General features: G+C 65.5%; 1 protein-coding gene across 1 annotated transcript in view; it reads right to left on the bottom strand.

The window, feature by feature from the left end:
• ZFPM1 (zinc finger protein, FOG family member 1) overlaps window positions 1-17,139 on the bottom strand; it is a 67,015-nt gene that overhangs the window by 1,995 nt on the left and 47,881 nt on the right. Inside the window, exons 8-14 of the mRNA XM_040443424.1 lie at window positions 13,592-13,725; window positions 6,546-6,648; window positions 4,727-4,939; window positions 1,720-1,950; window positions 1,331-1,426; window positions 1,114-1,260; window positions 5-917 (exon numbers count right to left, since the gene is read on the bottom strand). Of these exons, the coding sequence (XP_040299358.1) occupies window positions 5-917; window positions 1,114-1,260; window positions 1,331-1,426; window positions 1,720-1,950; window positions 4,727-4,939; window positions 6,546-6,648; window positions 13,592-13,725 (1,837 nt within the window). The remainder of the gene's footprint in view (window positions 1-4; window positions 918-1,113; window positions 1,261-1,330; window positions 1,427-1,719; window positions 1,951-4,726; window positions 4,940-6,545; window positions 6,649-13,591; window positions 13,726-17,139) is intronic.

Genomic DNA, 17,139 nt, shown 5'->3' with positions numbered 1-17,139 from the left:
CGGCGGGTCGTGGCGCGAAGCACAGTAGTAGCGCTTGTGCACGGTATAGGTCTCGTGGCGGCTGAAGCGGATGTTGCAGGCCTCGCACAGCGTCCGGCGGGGATCGTCGTCCTCGTCCGCCCCGCTGCCCGGGCTGGGGCTGCCCGGGCTGCCTTCCCTGCCCCGGCCGCCCCCCTCGGCCTCGGCCTCGGGTGTGGCCGCGCCCCCCGCCTCGTCCTCGCGCGCCCCAGAGCTCGGCGAGGCGCGCCCCGGGTCGGCCTCGGGGGGCGGTGGGCCGGGGGGTGCGCGGCCCGGGGCGGGGGGTGCCTTGGCCCTGCGTGCTGGGGCCGCGTCGTCAGGTGGGCGGCGGCCGGAGCAGTAGAGGCGCTTGTGCACGTAGAAGTTGTTGACGTTGTTGAAGGTGATGTCGCACTCGAAGCACGTGGCGCCCTTGGGAGCCCCCGCGAAGAGGCCGGCCTGGGCCCCCGCGCCCGCCTGCAGCCGGCTGTGTACCAGCTCCGACATCTTGGCCAGGATCTCTGAGGCCGGGGGCGCCGCGGGGAACTGCGGCAGGAAGAGCGTGCCGGCCGCCAGTCCCAGCTCGCCAGGGCCCGGACTGGAGCCGGGTGTGGGGCTGGACAGCTCTGCCTTCACCCTGGCAGGGGCAGGGCTGGGCGGTGAGGGTGTCCTCGATGCGGCGGCTGGGGGCCCTGGCTCCGCCTCGGGCTCCTCCGACGCAGCCTCTGTCTTGATGGCCCTGGGGGCCGCCGGGGGCTCGCTGCTGCCCCCGTTCTGGGGGGCCGCTCTGGCCTCTCCATTGGTGGCCTCAGCCAGAGCCTTCCTGTCCAGTCCTGGTGATGGGGTGGGCGCCAGGCCCAGGTCGGTGGAAGCCAGGGGGCCATGGGGGGCCGTGTGCTGCTGGAAGCTGGCCAGACTGTCTGCAGGGAGACCCCATGGGCCACACTTCAGGGCTGGAGCAGGACCTACCTGGGCCAGACCTGAGGAGGGGTAGGGTGGGAAGGGCAGAGCTGGGCTGGGTAGAGGTGGTGGAGGGCCAAGGATGAAACTGACCCCCGGTTGCCGTCAGTGCCCACCCATCCCTTCCCCGTCCCCGTGGGGAACCCAGGGCCTCACCTGGGGGGAGCTTGGCAGCGGGGTGTCCGGCCCCTGGGGAGTAGATCTCCGCCTTGGAGCCCGGCTGGCAGACCATGTGGTTGGTCACCAGATGGCTGTAGAGGATGTCCCTTGTGGTGGAGATGAAGCCACAGCTGTGGCAGACACCTGCAGGCAGGCTGTGGTATCAGGGCCCTGGGGTGGGGGCCCCCCCTCTCCCCTTCCCAGCCCCACCTACCGCTCAGCGTGTCTGTGTGCACCTTGAGGTGCCGCTCGCAGTTGGCTTTGGTGGTGAAGGCCGACAGGCAGATGAGACATACAAAGGGCCGTTCTCCTGGAACGCGAGGCTGAGTGAGGGGTGGGCTCCGGGAGCCCAGCTGGCCAAGGGCTTAGGACGTAGGGGAGGGGACGCTAAAGCCCGTCCTCCTCCGCCCCTGGTCTCCCAGGACTTTGGCAAGGGCCCAGCCCCGAGCTGACCATTCCGGTGATCACGGGGGGGCCGTGTGCTTTGGGAGTGCCCTATGGTGCGGTAGGAGGACCACATGGGCACACCTGTGGCGTGGCGGGCACCCGGGCCGGAGGCAGCAGAGGAGAGCTGGGGACCCGGCGGGGGGGGTGGGGGCTCACCGCTGTGGCTGCGCATGTGGATCTCCAGGGAGCTGGCGCTGGGGCAGCTCTTGCGGCACTGGGGGAAGGGGCAGACGCGCTCGTTGGGGTAGGTCTCCTTGGGCTTCTCGTCGGCGGCCGCAGCGGGCGAGCCGGTGGTCTGGCGGCTGGCGCAGTAGTAGAGTAGGTGGGCCTGCAGGTTCCTCTCGCTCCGGTACCAGATGCCGCAGTCTTTGCAGGGGAAGACGTCTTCTGTGGGGGTGAGAGGGGGGCGCAGCCTGAGGGGCCCCCCTGGCGGCAGAGGAGGGCCGCCTGCAGTCCAGGCAAGGCAGTGCACCTCCAGACCACGAGGGCTTTCCCCCGCGGGCCCCCCCCCCCCCCGCCCCGACATCCCAAGGAGTGAGGTTTGTGCCTGGGACCTTCCCTCCTGTCACCGCTGCCCATTCTCCTGTGTCCCTTTGGAAACCCGGGTGGTCTTTCTGTAGATGTCCAGGATGCCGTGGACCTCGTGGGCGGGGTCTCTAACCTCCCCAGGCTGGCGCCCATGCTGCCTCCCAACAGTGAGCCCCCTAAGAGACCCCGGAGCCTCATCGGGTGTCCACGGAAGGGGCGTGGCCATATGCTAGTGGACCCCTGAGGGAGTGAGGCATTGCTTCCGTGGAGGACTAGGTGGGGGCGGCCACGTGGAGGCAGGCAGGTGTGTGGGGCGTGAGGGGTGGTGTGGACCTGGGTGTCTGTGGAGTTCTCACGTGTGTTCCTGTGGACAGGTAGGAGTGGCCAGGGGCACAGGGAGCCCCCGTGCATGAATCTTGAAGCGTTGGGGCAGGAGGGCCACAGGTGAGCGGCGGGTCAGGGTGGCCTGGGGGCTGCAGAGGAAGAGCCCCTCCCCAGCCCCCCCAAGTGGTTTCACAGCAGTTACTGGTCAAAATTGCTTAATTGACATTTATCCCAGACAGAGGGCCTGTGACTTCTCCGTGTGTTGCAGTCTGGATCGCAGGCTGGTTTTGCGGCTCCGGAGGGTTTCCCTGACGGGTAGTTCTCAGCGTCTTTACGGCAGAATGTTCAGGAATGCCGCCTCTGCTCTGTGGCCACCTAACCCCTTGGCTCAAGACGGCTGGGGGAGGGCTCGTTCCAGGCTGGACTGCACACGTCCCTCACCCCGGCTTCTCTGAGGCTTATCCTGGGCCCACAATTAGGGCAGAACCGGGGGGTGGGGGTCCTCCTCCTCCCTCCCAAGTTCACTCTGATTTGGGGGCTTCAAGGCAGCTGTGTTAGCTGAGGCGCTGGGCTGTTGGGTTTGTTCCTGCGCCCGCAGGGCCGGAGTTGGGGAGAGGGGCCGGGGCCTCAGAGGCCTGCTCAGCCCTGGTTTAGCGGGGATGGTCACAGTCTCTCTGCCCCAGGGCTGTCCTGCACAGACGCCTGGTGTTTCCACCACCCTCGTTTCACAGGCGAGAACACAGGGGCCCGGAGGGGGTGAGTGTGGAACATTAAACCAGGTCTCATGGACTGTGCATTAAGGCTTTCCTAGGCCACCGTGTGGGGTGGGGGGTGTAGATGAGGGGTCTAGCCCCTGGTGGCCATGCTCCTGCTGCTTCAGGGTGAGGCTCTGACACCCAGGCCACAGACCCAAGGGGAGGAAGCCCTCCCAGGGTCTGGGCCTCCCCCAGAGCCCATTGGAGCAGCCTGGACAGAGGAGAGGGGGGGCTCACGCCTCAGTGCCGAGGACCCGACCGACCCTGTTGTGCCACCGTGGGCACCAAATGCCTTGGTGAGGTGGCCATCCTGCCCCCGAGGGCCCCTTCGAGCCTCCCTTCTCCCCCGAAAGCTCGGTGTCTGGAAGGGGTCCTGCTTGCTCGTGACCACCCTCTCTGTCGCCTGCCGCCAGTCCTCCCTCCATGAGGGCTCTGGAGGCTCGCCCCCCCACCTCCCCATCCTGGGTCCTTTCCACCAGCGTGCAGATATGCCGCGGGATTGCCTGAGTCCCAGCGACGCGAGCCGCGTCCCTCCACACACTTCCTCGCTCCCTGCTCACTCAGCTCTGGCGGTTTTGGTCTGTGGCCACATCTCCATGGCCAGGATGCAGTGGACTCCCCCTGCCCTCGGCTGGTGCCTCCTGCTCCCCACTTGTGTCCGCGGGTGCTGCCTGTCGCTGGACCTTGTCCTGCCCCCAGCCACCTCCCAGGCTCCACTTTAGCGTCCGTAAGACCTCTCAGGGTGAGGACGCTCAGAGTGGGCTCTCCTCCGGGACTCCCCACCAGGGACCGCGCCAAGCAGTGCGCAGCTGGCCGTGCACTTGGTGGCTCCCCACCGCATCCCAAGCCGCGTGGCGGGCCCCCACCAGCCCCAATGCCCCATCTGGCCCGGGGCCTCTTCCACCCCTGCTTCGAGCCGTCATCATGTTGGACTTCCTCAACAAGGTCACTTTTCCCCCCAGTTTTGCAGCTCCCCACCCCAGCAGCCAGGGTGATTTTAAAGCAGTCGGATCAGCCCTTTTGCTAAATAAAAGTTCTCTGCTGGAGACGCTTGCCTCCTGTAGGTGCTGTGCCCCGGACACGCGACGACCTTGCTGGGCTCAGCCCAAGCACCCCAATTAAGGCAGGCGCTGCCAGCCTGTGATCCTGTCCCCACTTGTGTCACAAGATGTGCCATGCTGGAGCCCACTCCCCCCCAACCCACCAGGCCCCGCCTGTGCCTCCCCGGGACCACTCGCTTCTATGTGGCCGTTGACAAGGATGTGGAGTAAATCCTATCTGATGCTCACAACACTCTGGCTCGGTGCGTCCTGGCTGGCACCAGCCTGTGAGCAACAGCCCCCCAGGGGACACTTGGCCGTGTCTGGGGGTGCACGGATCCCTGGCACTGGCATCTCTGGGGCAGGGGCCCGCCCCTGCCCCCACTCTCCCACGCGCGCCTGCCACGGCACACCTTCTGCTCAGATTACAGCGGGAGCCAATCTTTGCGGGTCTCGAGGTCCTGGGGGTTGTCCCCGCAGTGCCGTGGAGCTGGGGTGGCACGGTGGCATACTCACTGTTGATGACCGCTGTGGCCAGGATGGACGCCATGCCGGCCTGCTGGGGCAGGAGCTGGATGTCGGTGTGAGAGGGGGCTGGGCACTCGGGCTCGGCTGGCTCCTCCTTCACGGGGTGGCTGGGGGTGCCACGGGGCTCAGCCACTGTGAGCAGCACACCCAGCAGTCTGCCCGCCGGCACCGGCTTGGTGACTCTGCACCACAGGGCTTCATCTGCAGGGGCAGAATCATCGGTGACGGGAGGGCCGCTGGCCACCCCTCAGATGCCCCACCCTCCTGCCCCCTCCCGGAGACCAGGGCTTTGAGGTCGGCGGGGCGGGTTGGGGGGGGGGGGAGTATGGATCCAAGGTTGGGGTGCGTGGCTGTGTGAGGCCAGTCTCTCTGTAATGGGGCAACTGGGCGGCTTCCCGGGCCTGCCCGCTCCGTTTTCCAGGGTGGGGGGCTGGCCTGTGGGACAGGCAGCAGAGCGCCAGGGTGGCAGCCTAGCGACAGAGGAGCCAGGAGCGGCTGTTCCCGCGGCAGCCGGCAGGGGGCAGCCTCTGCCAACGACCCAGGCACCAGCCAGCTTACCTGTGTCCAGCTTGAGGCCACCAGGAAGCCTCCCGGAGGCGCAGCCCGCCCCCCACCCCCCAGGCCAACCTCGCTCCCGTCAGCACCGTGGGGATGTTGTCCTGCCTGGCAGGCAGTGGCCGCAGCCCTGCTGACCAGGCAGGCGGGGCAGGCTGAGTATACAAACCGGGGGCCGACAGCTGGCCGCCAACACCGGGCCTTCCGGTGCCTTCCGGCTGTGGTCTGGGGCCTTAGAGTATCCCTCAGCGGGAGCTGGGCTGAAGCGTGGCCCGGGTTCCCGGATGCGGCCTCGGCACCTGCGCTGTACCTCCCTCAGGCCGGGGAGGCCCCCAGGTGGGGACGGGAGTGAGGGGCTGCCCACAAGCTCAGCTGGGCTGGGGGTGTGTCCCTTGCCCTGCCCCTGATGGCCTCTGGCCCCCTCCTGAAATGAGAGCTGCCCCTGAGGACGGAGCGTGGCCTCCACTGGGAATATTCAGCAGAATGTGCTGTGTGCAGGGAGGTGATGGGAGGTGGCACCCTAGAACGTTCCAGCAAAGCGGAGACCCCGCAGGGGAATGAGGCCGTTTCCTAAGGTCGGGCACACACCCCTCCCGACTCTGTGCTTCTGTCACCCCCCGCGGCCCCCTGAGCCGCCTCGTCTGCAGCGTGGAGAGAGGGGTCCTCGCTGCCCTGGCAAGCGGACGACCACATCACACTTTGCTTAGGAGTCGAACCACCCAGGCGGCAGGAGATGGAAAAGCCCGTGTCACAGCTGAGTGGCCTGAGCCCTCTGAATCGAGGGCGGGGCGGGGTGGTGGTGGTGGTAAGGACCCTTTCCTGCTTCCCCTCCTCCCTCCTGGGCCACTCCTTCTAGAAGGTGCATGCAGGCAAGAGCAGAAGCCCCCAGGCCCCACGTGGCTGGATTTGGACGTGGCCTTCCTGGCTTCCCCAGAGCGAGCTGGACTACACGGGGCCCTGGTCTAGTTGGCACCGTGGCCTGCCTGGCCTGGGATCCTCTGCTGACCCCGGCGGTCTCCAAGGGGCCCTGAGAGCAGTCACTGCCCGGGCTCGGGAAGAACGGCCGGTCCCTGAGACCCCAGGGCTGACCTCTTGCATCAGGGCACTGGAGGCGTAGGTGGCAGCGGTGGTCTGCCCCAGGCCCGGCCCCGAGCGGCCCAAGGAGGCCGCTTTCCCTTTAAGGGCCAGCCCAGGGCCAGCCAAGTGCCCCCGCCCCAACCGGAAGGCCGCGGGGAAGCGCCAGGATACCAACCCTTCCTGTAGATCTCTGCGTTGGCTTCGGCCTCGGTCGGGGCCTGCGGCAGCATCCTCAACCAGCAGGGTTCATCCTCCAGCAGCAGGGTCAGGGCAGGGCCCTGGGGGGTGGGGGGGTGGGGAGGAGGCTCATCAGGGACAGCACAGGAAGGGCCTGGGTGGGGGTCCCGTGTGGCACAGGGGGAAAAGCCTGAGACCAGCGGGGTGGCCAGGCCACAGCCTGCTGCTCCGTGGTCAGCACTGTGTTGCCAACAGACGCAGCAGGGAGCTGGCACTTTCCGTGCAGGGGGCACTGGGTTCTCGGGAACCGAGGCCCAGAGAGGTCAGGCCACCTGCTCAAGGTCACACAGCCAGGGAGCTGCAGAACAGGAACCCACACCCAGATCTGTGTTCTCTCCCTGCCTCCCTACCAAGGCAGGTCGCTGAGGGCCAGGGGCAGTCCAGAACGGGCCCCCACGTGGCCTGTCAGCCCGGAAGCAGGCAGTTCTCTTCTCCTACCTCGAGAAGAGGGGCGAGGGGCAAGGAATATGGGGCATGGCTCCTGCAAGTGCCACCTCGCCCGGCCATGCCCTCTCCCCGGCTCGGTCTGCGGGCTGGGCCGCTGCAGCACCTGGAAGGAAGGAGGGCTGTGGGCTCAGCCCGGGGGGCCGCCTCTGTGGGGCCGCCCTGCACCGTCCCGGCCCTGGAGCAGGTACACGGCCCGGGGCGGGGTGGGGGAAGGGGGCGGCCCCTGGTGCCGGGATGCAGAGGCTGGGCACGGATGGTGGGGGGCCGGTTCTGCCCTGCGAGGTTGGGGTGGCCGCTGCCACACCCAGGGCTTCAGCCCCAGGGCCGCACCCCCTCTGGGCTGCTCTGACCGGGGCCCCCACACTCAGCCAGCAGCACTGCGTGACGTTTGGGTATTTTTGTTGTATGCGAATAAGTGCCTTGCATTCAAAAATGGGTACATCGGGACCTTTAACTGAAGAACCTGTATCACGTGCTGTCACCTGGAAATGTTGCCACCTAGACCAGGGTGGCCGTGTGCACCCCAGGCGGACACAGCAGGCGGCTGAGATGCTGCCTCTGTGTCGCGCTAGCGATGGCCTCGGAGGTATCCTGTGGCCGACCATGGGCCCCTCCCTGCCCGGGGACGACACGGGCTCCAGAGCCGAGTGTCGGGGTCCAGGCCGGGCCTCCCCCGCTGTGACCGTGGGCCCGGTAACACCCTGGAACCCGAGGAGGTCCCTCTGACCGCTCTGTCCTCTCATCCCCACCCTGTGGCAGGCTCAGGGACCCGGCGACATCAGGCCTCTGAGCCAAGCACACCTCCTGAGGCCAGGCACCTTGGCCGGTGGAGTAGCTCTGTGGCTTGGCCACGGAAAGGGCCGGTGGAGACTAGCAGCAGGACCTGGCCTGCACCTTTGCCCGCCCCCTCTGCCAACGGGTGATGTCCCTTCTGCTCGGAGCTGTGACTCAAACCACGTGTGTGCTCCAGACCCGGTCCGGTTCTGCCACCCGCTCTCGGGGTTGGGGGGCGGATGGCCGAGTCTACCCTCTGAAGATCAGCCCCTCCAGGCCCTGGGAGGTGTCGACGTGCACGAAACCGTCCCTTCCTGCAGTGCCCACCTGGTACAAAAGCCAGGAGCCCCTGCCCCCCCTGCTTTTGTCTTCCCCTTGGCCAGCAGGACCCAGGAGGCGGGGGCCTCGCGTTTAGGCCCCGAAGGCGGGGGGTCCACCGGGGGTCCCAGGCCATCAGTTGCCAGCTGTCAACTTAGAGCATCTCACCCGGGGAGCCCGCTTCGGGCAGGCTGGCAGCACCCTGCTTTTAGCAGACACTCGGGGTCCCCCGGCTGCAGGACAGGATGCCGGCCGGGGGTGCCCGCCGGCTCCGAGGCTTCTGCCAGAGGTGGCGGGGGGGGGGGGGGGGGGCTAGCGGCCAGGTGGGGCCACCCCTGTGGCAGGTGACCGGTGGCGTCCCAGCTGCCCTGACCTGGACAGCGGCTTGCAGCAAGGCGGGGCCGGGCCTCCTGAGTCTCTAATGAATATTAATGAGCCGAGGATGGCGAAAAAAATTAATCTGCCTGATCCTCCGATTGGCGCTGTGGTAACGATATGAAATCTAATTATTCGTCCCAATATTTCTAACCCTCAAACTGAGACTGACAGCCTCCCGGTAGGTTTAATGCTTATCGCTCGCAGGAGCAGCGTGCTCCCGGCATGATAAAAACACGCACGGCTTTGCTGACGCTGCAGAACCCTCGCTCTCCGCGTACTTCCTGGAACAGAGGCGGCCGTGCCCCGGTCCCACTGGGGCCGAGCGCCTGCGTGCGGCCGGCCGCCCCACACGACAGGGCACCACTGCCCTGCACCGACTCCCAAGACGGTCTGGGGCTGCCCGACCTGGCCCTGTGCTATTCCGTACTTACATGGGGGGACAGCTGGGGACAAGACCTTCCCTGGCCTCCCGGGGCTGCAGGGCCGGCCCCCACCCTGCCCCGCTGGCACCCCGTGGAGGGGCGGACACAGCACCCGGCTGCCCCGTTACTGGTTTTCCTCCTCCTGTTTTCCCCTGCAACTCCGAGCAGCCTTGGAAGAGAAGCCCCTTTCTCTGGTGCCTGAAGGCGCTGGCCTGAGGGGGGCCCTCTTCCTGACCGACCCTGCCCTGCCCATGGGCAGTGAAATGGGGTGTAAGCCCGGAGGGACGGCCTGGCCCTTCTGCCAAAACCATCAGCCTGTGCTCCCGGCTGCCTTCCCTGCACAGACGCCCCCAGGCTCGGCGCCCTGTGTCCAGCTCACCCTGGACGGGCCGTGTCCGGGTTCAGTAGGACGCCCCTCCACCCACCCTGCCTGCAGCCCCTTGGGGTCCTGCCTGTCCCTCCCTCCTGGCTCCAGGACGGCCCCACCCAGCCCTGAGATAACGGGCAGCCTCTTGAAGTTCTCTGGGCGCATCTGGGACCACTCCTTGTCTCCCCCAACAAAGAGGTCAGCGTCTGGATTCCGTGCCTGCCGATAACCATCAGAAACTCTATCTCTGCCGCATCCGCTGAGGCTGTTCCCAAACCTCGCCGCGCATCTCAGGCAGCACCGTCAGGGGGAGGTGGGGGCCGTGCTCTGGCATGGGCAGGGGGCGGCCCAGCCCAGCGAGCCAGACCGCTCTGCACAAGGTCAGCGGGTTTGCCAGTCCCCCCCCCCCGGTCACTGTAGGGCAGGTCAGTGGGAGGTCAGGGCTGGGGCGGGCCTGGGCTGGGCTCTGACTCAGGCCCCCACCCACCTCCTTCCTTCAGCTCATCCTGATGAGTCCTGTCTCCATCCTGCTTACCCTCCCAGAGGCAACCGCCTTTCTGTCTTTGCCTCCCCCACACCCTGCGAAGAGCCCATTTCACAGATGAGGACTGGGGCCCACAGAGCTGAATGATGCCCAAGGCCATGGGAGGTGGCTGTGTGCACACAGGACTGACCCACGGTCTGCATGATATCTGCTTCCATCCATCCATCCACCCACCCACCCACCACCATCCACTCACCCCATCCCTTCACCGACCCATCCACCCACCCACCCATCCATCCACCCATCCATTCTGAACATTTTTCTGGTATCTGACTGCAAATTTTAGCACTGGCTGGGTTTCGAAGCCCTGGGATGTGGCAGCCACAGCTGGATCAGGGAGGGACCTGCCCAAGGTCACACAGCAAACTAGTGCAGCAACCACTCTTGACCCGACCCCTGCCGAGCTCTGTGCACTCACTCTGTGGTCCCATCCCCAAAGTCTTGTGAGGGTGGAGACTGCCAGGGCAGCCACCCTGGTCCCCCCTCCCACCTGCCAGTAGTCCTGGGCCCAAGAAAAGCAGCGGGGAAGGGTCGTCACACCCCACTGGTGCCCCTCTCCCTCCTTCCTCTCCAAACAGCGGAGACAAACGGCCTGGCGGCTGATAGGAAGATATGGGGCGGGAGGTGCGTGGGGGAGAGAACTGGGGCCCATCAGCTGAGCTCGATAAGGGGCCCGCTGAAATGTTAGCAAAAATATTTAGACAATAACTGGAGTATCGGAAAGGCGCGCGTATCTTTAAGAAATCAATCATCACGGACGGTGTGTCTGGACACTCGGCGCCAAGGCGCAGATAGCGCCTGCTGGGGAGATAAGGGTTAATCAAGGATTTAATTCTGCAGGAGATAAAGCCCCAGCGAAAAGCAGACGAGGCTCCTTCCTCCCGCAGCTCCTCAGCAAGAGCCTCAAAGGCCACTGGCTTCCCTGGCGTTGGTCCCTCGCTCCCCTCGGACATTATCTCTCCGCCTGGAGAGAGTCTCCAGCCTCGTGCCAAGTCTCCCCAGGCCGACCTGCGCCCTGGGCCCAAGGAGGACAAAACCCTCCGAGAGGAGGCTGCGGGAGGGAGGGGAGGGCCAGGCGGGGACGTGGCTGGGGCCTGTCCCTACAGAGCCTGCAGGGGTCTGGGGTTGGGCAGACGTGGGGTGCAGTGCTCCCTCTGCTATCGGATCCCGGTCATTTTAGCGTCATTCAACCTATCGGAGCCTCAGTTTCCTCATCTGTAAAATGGGGAGCTGCCTCATATGCTGTAGGGGAGGAAGACCAGGGCCTGTGCGTGAGGATGGGCACACCTCAATGTGTGTGTGTGGGGGGTGGGGTGGGGGGTCTGGAGCATACACGTCCATCCTGGAAGGGACTGACTATTCCCAGAGGAGGGACCAGAGGACAGAGGAGCAGGCCACACTCAGCCACACCCCTTTATCTTGTCATAGCTTATGAGAACTCAGAGCCCAGGATGGGGGGGCTCCCAGCCCACCTACTCCTCCTTCCAACTTAACTGCTCCTCCGTAGCCTGTGCTCTGAAAAGTCAACTTCTGCTTGTATGCCTCCAGTGATCGGGAGCTCACTGCCTCAGGAGACTGCTCTGAACACCGTAGCTTCTGTCCACTTAGTGGAACCCAAGCCAGGCGCCTTTTACGGAGCCAACATCGACCTCGGAGCTTCCGCTGCATTCTCCCTGCTTGAGCCCTGGGACAAGAGGGTCATCCGTCCCGCGGGGCGGCTGGCCACACTGCCCGCCAAGCAAGCCATGCCCTGTGCTGGGCACCACGTGCACATCGTCCTGTGGAATCTGCACGGCTGCCCTGGGAGCTTCACGGACAAGCCGCGGCTCTGCCCGCCCACCCTCTCCTCTGCAGGGGGTCGGAGGGTCTGCAGGCTCAGGCCTCCGGGACCCTTCAGGGCCTCCCTGTGTCCCCACCGAGGTCCCAAAGGCTGAGGAAACAGAAGCTCAAAGAGGACAGGAGCCTGCCCGGGACCGAAACAGCTATGAGAGAGGAGACCTTGGGATGTGGACCCTATGCCACGGGGATGGTCTGGCCACGCAGCCGGGAGCCCTTGGTCCTGGGCCAGCATCCGCTTCTCTGAGCACGGCCGCTGGGCTGTGCCGGGCGGTGTGGGTGGCCCAGGGGGCCTCAGCTTGGGGGAGCTGCTCCAACCTCCTGAGGCCAGGCCCCGGCTCAAGAGCCTGACTCGGGGTGGGGTGGGGTGGGGGCTGTGGACGGTGGTCTGAGGGTCTGCAGCTGGAAACTCTGCCTGCGGCCCCCTGCCTGCCCAGCGGACACGCTGCAGACTGAGTTCCCAGGGCCCAGGTTTCTGTGGCTGAGAAACAGAGGCTCTGACTCCCAGGCTGGAGCCGGACAGGGTAGTCAGGGCGGCGTTTGACCTCGCGGTATGGGGGTCCCCTCCCAGCCGTGCCGCTGCCTGCGGACAACACGGAGGCCAGCCAGAGGCCCACACTCGGGGCCTGGGGACCAGGAGGCCCAGCACTGCGGGGCACCTGGCAGCCAGGGTGCGCCTGGTTCAGATCACACCCGAATGCAGCTTTGGGAACCAAAAAGGGCAATGGCCGCACGTTAGGTTCCTTGAGCCTGGGCTCGAGGGGACCGACCCAGGGCGCCTCCAGGCCTTTTAGACGAGTGGCAATAGGGCTCGGAGGTGTTTCTTGAGCAGTGGCACGGCCAGGCCCCTCCTGGTTCCCGTCACACCCATGCTGTCCATTCTGCTGCCCCCAACGTACTTAATCGGCCCGCACATCCGTGCCCTTTCCTAACCAAAACGTATATATCTATTTTTAAGTAGGCTCCATACCTAATTCAGGCCCGGACTCACGACCCTGAGATTAAGACCTGAGCTGAGAACGGGGCGCCTGGGTGGTTCAGTCTGTTAAGCATCTGGCTCTCGATTGTGGCTCAGAGCACCGAATCACGGTTTGTGAGTTCGAGCCCTGCGTCGGGCTCTGCGCTGTCAGCGTGGGGCCTGCTTGGGATTCTCTCTCTCTCTCTCTCTCTCTCTCTCTCTCTCCCTCTCTCCCTCTCCCTCTCCCTCTCCCTCTCTCTGCCCCTCCCCTGCTCACTCTCTCTGTCTCCCAAAATAAATAAATACACTTAAAAAAAAAAAAGACCTGAGCTGAGATCAAGAGTCGAATGGACACTTAACTGACCACGCCACCCGGTCCCCTGAAATGTATTTAAAGGGAGCCTTTGTGTCCCTGCAGGAAGACGCAAGCGACAAGACCCAGGGGGGCCACCTGGTTACAGACGGAGGTCAGAAAGCGCAGGGAGGCAAGGACACCGGGGCACCAGAGGCACCCTAGGCTGTCGTGGGGAGGACCCAGGGGAAAACGTGCATCTCGGCCTCTGCTGCAGGGGTCCCCCCGCTGCGACAGAAGCGTCTCATGTGCCCGGCCCACAAAGGCCAGGCCCGGATCCCCACTCGGTTCCTTGTTGCCTCCCCAAGTTCAAACACCAGCTTCTCCCTCTGTTTTGCCAACCTCTAGTCATCCATCAAGGGCCCTCGTAAAGAACCCCTCCTCCAGGAAGCCTCCCCGGCTCTCCTTCCTGCCTTCCTGGTCCCAGTGTCTCCGGTCCCCATCTCCGACGCACCGCACACAGAGTGGCAGGTGTTCCCGGGCTGGAGTGTAGCCTGGACTCAGCTCCCGGGGCAGAAGGGGTCTGTGCCCCGGGCTGGACTCTGCCCTGCAGCTGGTGGCTGGGCTGCTGGGGCCGGGGCTCCTTACCGGTTGCACCTGCCCAGGGGACGAGGCTTTGCTCTGGATGTTCCCGCGGAAGGGGCCCCAGGACAGCCCCTCGGCCAGGCTGCGTCGAGCCCGCACGCACCTCTGCCCGTCCTGTAGCACCGGCTCCAGCTCGTCTGTGGGGAGAAACACGGGGGCTGTGAGGCGGGCCCAGTGGAGGGGACCACCCGGCCCCGCCACCCAGCCAGGTGCAGTCCCGCTCTGCAGCTCCCCAGTCCCCACGAGGAGCGGCCGCGGCGGGGGGGGGGGGGGGGGGGGGGGGGGGGGGGGCGGCCGGGGGGCCGGGGGCCCGCCCCCCCCGGGGAGCCGGCCAGCCTCTGCAGCAGGCCCTTGCCTGGGAGACAGCTAGGGGCAGGACGGGGTTCCTGAGCTGCACCGGAGCAGGGGACCAGGGCTGCTCCGTTAGGACACGTGTCTCACGCAGCCCAGGGCACTGCCAGCCAGCTTTCCCCGGGCCAGGGACGCGATCCCTGCTGCTTCCGCCGGAGACAGTGCAGAGCAGAGGACGTGACGTCCACGAGGCTTGTCCCCTGTCCTTCCGTACGGTCCTCCCAGCCCCGCCCCCATTGGATTGAGCCCCCCCCCGCCCCAGATCCACAGAGCAAGCCTGTGCGGGCAGCTGTGGAAATGCGGGGCCTCGATTTGCACACCTCTGAGACGGGGACCCCAATACTTCCTTCTTCCTGGGGCTGCGCGAGGCTTGGCCGCGTGAGTCTAGCGACACCCTTAGCACAGGGTCCACAGAGGGGAAACCAAGTCAAAGCACCGAGCTCTCCCCCCAAAGGCTCAGCCAAGCCAGAATCGGCACTTGAGTGGCCCTGATGTTGGCCCCGCTCACTCCTTGCAGATCAGCAGGGACAGGGACGGGTGGGGACCCCCACATGCTGATGCCCCTGTGCCCCAACTTCAAACACTGGTTTCTTCCTCTGCCAACTTCTACTCACTCATCAAGAGGCAACCTGCTTTCTGGAAAGGTCTAGGTGCTGAGTCTTGCTACCTCTCTGCATGGTCTCCCTGAGCTGAGGGTGTGGACGCTCAGGGGCTGACGCCGCCCATGCCACAGGGCTGGGGGTGCAAACGTTCCGGGCTCCCGCAGCTCCCGTGGCCCGGGCGGTGGCTCCCGCGGCACTTGGTGCACGGCCCCCCGCCGGATTCGGTTACATTTATACAGACAGACGGGCCTCTGTTGTGAGCCCCTGAGACCGTCATTCTCACTCGGGCAGGACTGCGATTTGGCCCGGCCTCGCTGCACGGGCCACATGACTTTCCGTAGTGGCCGAATGTCGGCCCCCAGAAGATACATCCACCAGGAACCTGTGCACGTGCCCTTATTTGGAAAAAGGGTCTGTGCAGATGTGATCAAGTCAGGAGCTCAAGATGAGATCATCCTGGATTATCTGATGGGACCCTAAATCCTATGACAAATGTCCTTATAAATGACACAGAAGAGACAGGGAAGAGGGCCCCATGAGGACAGGCAGAGACCAGAGTGATGGGTCGGGAGGAAGCTGCACATGGGGCCCCGGGAACTGTGAGGGGCAGAAGGACCCTCCCCTGCAGCCTCCGGAGGGAGCGTGGCCCAGGCACACCTTGGCTGGGGGTTTCTGGCCCCAGCGCTGGGAGAGGGCAGATGTCTGAAGTTTTAAGGCCCCAAGGTTGTACACAATTGTCAGGGCCACCCTGGGAGACCCACGCCTGGCACGTTTCCTGCCCGCCCAGGGCCTCGGTGTCCTCCCAGGACAAGGGGCCGGGGGTGGGCGTGCCCTCAGAGTGCCATCCCTTCCCGGATCGCACACACTCTGCCCAGGAAGGCCGGGCTGCCTTGTGCCTCGGATGCCGTCCGGGCTGCCTGGGCCCACAGAGGCTTCACGTGGCCTGGCCTGGTCCCCAAGCGAGCGCTGCGGCCGCGGCCCCACTTCCTGGAGCCCCGATCAGGCAGGCTGTGGCCTTAATGGGCCCGATTATCAGATAACTGCCAGCCTAATGGCAGAGATAACGTGTAAATACGCCAGGAGGCCCGGCTAAAACGTTCTAACTGGGTCCTTGTCTTCCCCGGGGCAGATAAGATGGCAGGGGACCAGGATGAGGCCGAGGAGGCCGGCACCCCTTTACCAGCCCCCCAGAGAGCGGGGCAGAGGCTGGCACTGTCACTTTGCAGCTCACCCATGAGGGGCCATGTCCCTTGCAGACCCGCCCAGGACACCTGGGTCCCAGCCCAGGGCTCTGCCCACAGCCCACCCCCTCCCTGGCCCCACGGGGCCCGTCCTCAGGGGCAGGGGTGTGTCTGGCCAGCACGAAGTCACCCACCCCTGCTCAAATGCGCCTACGAAGTCGGTTGTCTCCTAACATCCCCCACACGGACAAGGATGCTGGGGCCTCAAGAGGCCACGTGGCTGGCAGGAGGATGCCCCCGGGATCCTGGGCATGCTGGATCTCCGGTCCCCCCTGCTGGCCAGCCCTCAGGGGACGGCACGTGTGAGGGAGGGATGGGGAGTACAAGGCCACCTAAAGGTGAGCTCGCCGGGTACTCGCTTTTCCATCCACTCTTCTGCCGTCCGATGGGTCAGAGCCCACGCGGCACGAGCCTGTGCCCCGCACCCCTAATCGTCCAGAATCCCGACGCGGCCTGCCCATATCCAGACAGCCAGAAACCGCTGGTCGGCCTGCGCGTGGGCTCTGAACAGGGATGCCCCCGTGCCTCTCTGGACCTCCCTTCTGCCGGGACCACAGACAAGACAGGGATGGTGACCGTGACTCCAGTTTTCACCCACTTCCCCCGTCAGTGTCTAGGACATCTGAAACATCCTGGCCTTGTGGGGCACCGAGCTCCCCCCTCCCCCCGACGACGCCTTCCACCCGAGGCTGACAGCCCCCCTTCCCGTGGGAGGAAGAACTCAGGATCCAGCACGTGGTTGGCCGGCCTGGGGGTCCCCGAGGGCAGAGGAGGCGTGGGGGCGGCCTGGCTTCCCGGGCTGTCCCCGGCTGGTCACACCTGCACAGTCCTGAGGTTTCTCTCTCGGGGCCCCCAGCCCGGGCGGCGATGGAGGAAAGGAGCAGAGCCAGGGTGCCTCCGCACCCCGCCCACCGGGCACCCACAGGCAAACAGCCATGCTCCCTAATCGGAGCCTCAGGGCCGCCAGGCCGAGCCTCCCAGATAACAGCGTGGCCGGCGTTTCCCTCGGCAGCCGGTTCATCTTTGGGTATCATGCACCGCCAGAGGGTGGGCTGGCTCCCGATAAAGGCTGCCATTCTGCATGCCTGAGGGCAGAACCCACCACTCAGGGCTTGCTGGGAGCTGGTCAAGGCCTGGGAGAGGTGAGGCGGCCAGGGAATGGGGAAACCTGGACTGGGGATAGGGCAACGGTCACCATAAAAACCCACCTCCCTGGTTCGGGGAGGCTGGTTCTGAGGGGCCGAGCGTTTGCGGGGTGATGACGAAGTGCACCACCTGTGCAACTGTACACGGTGGCCCTGGTGATGTTCAACATCCATGTGCTCAGATAACTTATTTCCAGCAAACGGTTCCTGTC

Source organism: Herpailurus yagouaroundi, unplaced genomic scaffold (genome assembly GCF_014898765.1).
Source record: "Herpailurus yagouaroundi ecotype Mexico unplaced genomic scaffold, PumYag 190, whole genome shotgun sequence".
Classification (NCBI taxonomy): Eukaryota; Metazoa; Chordata; class Mammalia; order Carnivora; family Felidae; genus Herpailurus; species Herpailurus yagouaroundi.
This window is presented reverse-complemented; position numbering and strand designations above follow the sequence as displayed.